Source organism: Rhagoletis pomonella, unplaced genomic scaffold (genome assembly GCF_013731165.1).
Source record: "Rhagoletis pomonella isolate Grant_MI unplaced genomic scaffold, Rhpom_1.0 Rhpom_scaffold_00007, whole genome shotgun sequence".
NCBI lineage: Eukaryota > Metazoa > Arthropoda > Insecta > Diptera > Tephritidae > Rhagoletis > Rhagoletis pomonella.
Window position 1 is genome coordinate 64054801 of NW_023458561.1, and position 6587 is coordinate 64061387.

Sequence of the window (6587 nt, forward strand, 5' to 3'; positions counted from 1 at the left end):
CACAATATTAACTAACATTTACATAGATGTAACTGCTAAAAACCGTTGAAAGTCGTAGTTAAAATTTTTTTTTATACAACATAAAAAGTATTCGCATAAAGAGCAAATCAACAGTTCGCGGGTTAAATTTAAAAAAAAGTAGTAAGTACACACACATATATTGATCTTAGCTTGATGTTTTTGGTGTTGTTGATTGTTGTTGCTTGCTTGTTCGCTACATATGTATGTATGTACAAGTGTGTACATTTATGTAGTGTTGGACTTGCGTATTAACATTTGCTGAATTTGTAAATTTACTAACTGTCATTGCATTGCTAAAAAATCACTCATTTTCACTTCATTGAAGCACACGTTCTGTTTAAATTAACTAACAGTTAACATATCAAAATAGTTTTTGCCTTAAAATTTATTGCATGAGGTTTACACAAAGGATACGCAAAGCACTTCATGGGCAGCTAAATTGGGTATAGTGGGAGTGCCTTCATTTAGCTACATATTTTGAATCATCTTCGCTGTACACTGTTGTCATCATTACTGAAATTAAACTGCTTTTTTGAATCTTTTAAAGATGCCAATACTTGCCGTACTTTGTAGACTTCGCGGTTCTTGTTACCGATCATGTCGATATCATTGGCGTACGACAGCAATTGCACGCTCTTGTAAAAAATTTTTCCTGAGCGTACAATATCAGATTAAGGAAATCACTGAAAGAGAGTCGCCCTGTCTGAAACCCCACTTGGTATCAAACGGCTCGGAGAGGTCTTTCCCAATTCTGGCAGTGCTGGTGGTAATGCTCAACTCCATTTGAAAGTGATGAGTGTCGATCCTTCTCTCGCGGGTCTTTTCCAAGATTTGGCGTATTGTGAATACTGGTCTATGGTGGATTTGCCAGGTCTAAAGGCGCGCTGATAAGGTCCAATCAGTTCGTTGAAGGTGGGCTTCAGTCTTTCACACAATAATAATCTATGCTTAAAGGGCTGATCTCGCGGTAGTTGGCGTGTATGGCGATATCGCCTTTCTTGTGGACTGGGAAGAGCACACTTAAATTCCAGTCGACGGGCATGTGTTCATCTGACCATATTCTGTACAGAAGTTGATGCATGCACCTTATCAACTGCTCGCCGCCGTACTTGAATAGCTCAGCTGGCAGGCTGTCAGCTACAGCAGCTTTGTGGTTTTTCAGGCGCGCTATTGCTATTCGCGTACCTCATAAGGGTCAGGTGGTGGGGCATCGTCTTCGTCATCATTGACGGGGGGCAGGGGTTCGTACTCCCCACAGCTTTCAGTGCTGCTAGCACTCGGTAGGGTGGAAAAGTGTTCCTTCCATAATTTAGGTACGTTCTGGACATAGGCCTTATTTCAGCAAATATGCCTCCTTTTCCTCTTCATCTCCCTATAACGGTCCCACATGACTCGATTAGAGCCCAAACGCGGCGTGGCCGTGTATGCGGCATCTTTTTCTCTGCGGCTTCCTGACACTCCTCATTGTACCAGTTGTTCTTTTGGGCTGTCTGAAATCCGTCTGTTTCTTCGGCGGCTGTACTTAATACGCGGGAAATATGGTTCCTCTGCTCGCATATTTCGGTTGGTTGAAGAGTGCTCTCTGAGAGAGAGTGTGCTCTCTGAGTCGGGTATCGAAAGCATTTGCTGTCTGTTGTGATTGCAGCTTTTCGACGTTAAGTTTTCCTTGTATTTTTAGGCGCACATTTTTGCTTCACAAAGGGGTTCTCTTAGCTGCAACAAGACAGTGGTCAGAGTCGATGTTTGAGCCTCGGAGTGGACGTACGTCTAAAACGCTGGAAGCGTGCCTTCCGTCTGTCACAACATGATCGATTTGATTTGTCGTTTTTCGATTCGGAGACAGCCACGTAACTTAGTGGATCTTTTTATGCTTGAACTTAGTACTGCACACTACTATATTTCGGGCCCCTGTGAAGTCGATCAGCGTCGGTCCGTTGTCAGACATTTCGTCGTGGAGCAGGGCTCGGAAGAGGACCTTGGACGTCTCGCCCTTCTCTTCCTTCGGGTATGGGCGCAGATGATGCCAAAAAAAAGGAAATTTGATTTTTTAGCTGCAAAAATAAGGTAAAAAAACTAGATTGATCGGACCTGAAATGATCGGACCCAAGGAAATTAGGAAAATAGGATTCAAAACATAAAAGTGGAATATTTTGACCCTAAGAACTAGTGAGGGTTAATTGCTGCTAGACAAAGGGTATTACTCAAGAATCTATCCTTTTTTATAAAACTCCTTATCCACTCCGTTTTTCTGTTCAAAATACTTCCGGAACAAAAAGGTCGGGGATTTCATAAGACCTAATGGAAGACAATTTTTGAGGACTTTTAGAGAAATAATGAAATACTATAATTTTTTATTTACATATAAATTTTGAATCACATATCGCATTTATTGGAAGCTGCTTCTGATTTTGCTGAACTGCGTTGTCTCAAGAAAATTTTGAACTAGTAAAAGCTAATGGCTTTATTCATAAAAGATAAAGTAGCTTTAAAAAAGGATTATAAACTGAAAAAATGCTCTAGTCGAATGGCAGTGTCCTGGGAATTCCTCTCACAATTTAAAGTCACCGCTGCTACTGCTAGGGGTTGTACTGATTATGTCGCTGGTCGACCACTCCACCAGATCTTTCAGTTGCAGCAGCATCCTTCCGACTTACTTGGATTTTGCAAAGGGGTCATTACTCTGCCAAATGTACATCTTAAATTAAATTTAATATATATTTATTTCTGTACATACAAATGTGTCACCTGCATCGTCGCTGAATTCATGTACACAAAAGTAATGTTTTCTATATCCTCTGCACTGAGTAAAAAAATTGCAATATTTTTTTATTCTAAAACAAGCTGTTTGTTACGCGTTTGCTGTGCAATTTTGAACTGCCATGACATTTTTATTGTCTTTTCTTATTTTAGAAACTATACGAAGATAAAAAATTAAAAATCTCTTCCATTTCTTCATTACAGACCGCACTCCGGATAAGAATACCTGGAAATGGAGTCTGCACTCGACCTCGACGACACCCGTGTACTTGGAGCGGCGCAATCAGTATCGACGCAGCGAGATACGCAATCGCTCGAAATTCAAGCGGAAGACTGTTTCCAATTCAACGTCCTTTGACAGTTTCAATGAGATTGCCGAAAACCAGGCAAGCGAGTCGCCGACCAAAACAACAGCTAGCGATGTGGCAAACGGCGCCAAATCGACCAAATCACTGACGCGTACCAACAGCATTGATGACAATATGTTGCCAGCGCTGCACAAACTCGCGGCGGCTATCAAGAACAAAGGCAAGTCAGACGAAGGTAACGGATCAGTGAGCACAATGAAGGCAGAAAACGCTGGCAGCGTGAAGGAAGTGAAGCCTGAAAATGATGCTGCGGACAAAGAGGAGCGAACCTCGTGCATCTTACGCGACCAACGTCGCAGCGCTTGCGCCTCACCCAAGTCACCGCTATTCGGCTTGAAGGCATTAAAAGAGCGGAGCAAGTCGGTGCCGCGCATCAGTTTCCAATGCGATGAATTGGATGAAGAACACGAGTCACTGCATGGTAGCAACACAAATCTTGACACGCGAAAATCCAAATCCAGCAAGTCGATTGAGGTGAAGCAATACAACAACAAAACTATACCGAAGCGCATAGCAACGCTGAAGAAGCAGCGCACCGGCAAAACTAAGGAGACGTGCAAGTTCTACATGGATCTAAGTGAGTTCGATGATGCGCCCAAAACAGAGCTCAAGATCACCGAGTCGACGGAGAATCTGCAAGTGGAGGATAAGAAGTTACAAGTGAGCGAACAGAAGGATGTTCAAACGGTGACGCAAAATCTGGACAGCATACAAATGCAGTTGGAAAAGCAGTGCGAGGAGCTGCTGTCAACGCTGAAGAAGAAAGATGCCGACATTATATTGGATTTGTTGAAACAGAATAAAGAGTTCGAGCGCATGGCGAAGAAAAAACAGCAGCGCAAGCGTGCGGCCGAACATGGTATAGGCGCCGGTAGTGGCAGCGGTAGCGGAAGCGGAAGCGGCAGCGGTAGCGCAGCAGGTAGCCCTGAGTCGTCTGACTATCCATTGATTAATGAGTTGCCGCCACGTCCGCCATCGCGCTCACCACCACCACTCGAGCCTGAGAGCAGACATGCCATGGCCAATGATGCGACTCCTACAACGCCAGTTGAAGAAGATGAGGAGCCAATTTACGAGTCACTGCTGCGCAACGTACACGTTCCTTACAAGTTCTCACCAGTGATGGCGCGCTCCAAGTCAGCGCAGCACTGTAAGCCGCGTGAAAAGAAAGCACCGCCGGCGCCACGTCCCGAGTCGGACTATGTTACATTGGTGTACTCACCAGAGGGCGCACTACAGCAGGTGGGCGGCGAGATGGTCGCGGAGCGTGCTAGCTGTGGCGAGACACAACTGCGTCGCGACATCCCGGACGCGGCACAAGAACAACGTGACAGCACGAGTTCGTCCACTTCCACCTCCACCTCCTCCTCTTCTACGTGCACCCTGAAACGCGACAGTCAGAGCACTGTTATTAATGTTGATTGCTCTTCGGCAGGCAATATATCAATGATCTCTTATACGACTTGCAACTCCAACAGCGAAGCAATTTATGCGCGCCCCATACCAAAGAACTTAATGAAGCGCCTTTTCAGCACCGGCGCTCATAGCGCTACCCCACTCGGCTTGGGTAACAAGTGCACTCACGAAAATATATCCTCCTCGCATAATTCATTGCTGCCACGCGCGCGTAAATCCATCGACAATATTGCGCTCAGTTTTGGACGATCAAACAAGCCGCCCGAGCGACGCGTCTCCGATGTAACGGAAATGTGTCGGCAGAGCATATTGCATCGACAGGGTAGCGAAGCGGTGGGTGAGCGCATGGCGAACGTTGACTACGCAGACCCGCGCACGCTCTTCACCGTAAGCGTCGCCACTTCTGACGCATCGTTGCAACGCGACTCGGTCTTTTCGCTCACTTCATCCAATGACAGCATGTGCGATCACAAGCGCGCCGCTGGTACAACGCCCGGCAGTGATGGCGCTAACTCTGACTTTGTGTACGAGGATAACGTCGAAGCCTGCCTGGAGAATGATTTCCGAGACTCGGCTATCTACAGCGATGACAATGAAAAACGCACAGACTATGAATTGGGCGATGGCGTCAAGCGACCCAACAGTCCACCTCCACCACCGCCACCCGCACGTAATCGCACCAACCCCGAAGTGCCACCAAAGCCGACTGGTATACCGCGCGTGAACATCAGCAAGACATCGCCGCGCAAGGAGATGCCACCATCGCCGTTGAGTGCGGCTGAGGCGCACTGCCTTGGCGGTAAGCCGAACAGCGTTGTAATTTGTCCGCCACACATGAGCGCCGCAGCGTCGCGCAGTTGGGTGTTGCAACAAATCGACAACTTCAATAAGTAAAGGGAGCTGATTTCGGCCATTGGCTGTTGAAGACTTGTGCAGTTCGTTGCCATAAAATAAATCTAAAACATTTGGTAGATCTGAATTTAAATATACTGGAGAAATATGAAAATTACAATTTAATTGGTTGAATAAAGCAAAAAATTCTATAGTAGCAAAATGTTTTAAATTAAAAACTTATTCAAGTTTTACTAAGCATTTTGTTAACTGTTAAAAGTATATTTTTACTTTCTACATACTTGAAGCCACATTTAAAAATTATACTTAAATAAACAACGATAGAACGTTTTTATAAAAACTTACATATTATCCATACACTCGCTCGCATTTGTACATTTTGTATAGCATTTAAATTATTTTATTTTTTATTAGAGTTTAAAGGCCAAACGCTCTGAGTTCGCTGCTTTTATTGTGCATTAGTATTAAACAGTATACCTAAAAATATGTATGCATTTTAATTATAAAGCTTTTTCTTATTTTGATATACTTTTTGTTATTGTCTGATACAGAACTTCTATTTGCTTTTAAGTGAATATATAAAATGACATAACTAAAAAAATTTCGACATAACCGATCGATACGGAAATATCTGACGCACATTCATATATATATACGCATTTAGCGCGAAAAATGAATAAACTTAATAAAATATCGATTGTATTTGATATTTGCTGTTTTTAAGAGATTTGTAATTCGAAAAAATTTAAAAAAAGAACTCACATACTTATGTATTTATAAACGTATTTAGCGAATTGTTTAAATCGTTTGTTTTATTTGGGGGGTCAAGGGCGATTAGAACTGAGAATGTAAAATACATTTTCTAAAAAATATGTACATTAGGATGGTCCAAAAATGCACGTGGAAAAGTAAAGTCAGAGTTTTATGCTCTCGCCCCCGAGAATTGTTCTATACAGAAAAAATTTACCCCTGTTTTTTTTTTATTCTGAAATCAAAAGGTATTTAGAGTCGCTTAAAGCGCCTAAAGTTTTCCATGTATTTTATATGGGAAAAACAACATTTCGTATAAATGGTATAGAATTCCTGAAAATCAATAGTTTTCGGTCATAAAACTCTGTTTCTCTTCAAAAGATTCCCAGTAATAATACCCACTTCTTAATTTAACCATTTTTT

The 6587-nt window shown here is 43.0% G+C and overlaps 1 protein-coding gene across 1 annotated transcript in view; it reads left to right on the forward strand.

Annotated features, from left to right (window-relative positions):
* The window catches only part of LOC118743328, a 241617-nt gene extending 235740 nt beyond the window's left edge, over nucleotides 1–5877 (forward strand). Inside the window, exon 8 of the mRNA XM_036475926.1 lies at nucleotides 2983–5877. Within this exon, the coding sequence (XP_036331819.1) occupies nucleotides 2983–5456 (2474 nt within the window). The 3' untranslated portion in view covers nucleotides 5457–5877. The remainder of the gene's footprint in view (nucleotides 1–2982) is intronic.
* Nucleotides 5878–6587: the final 710 nt, after the last annotated feature.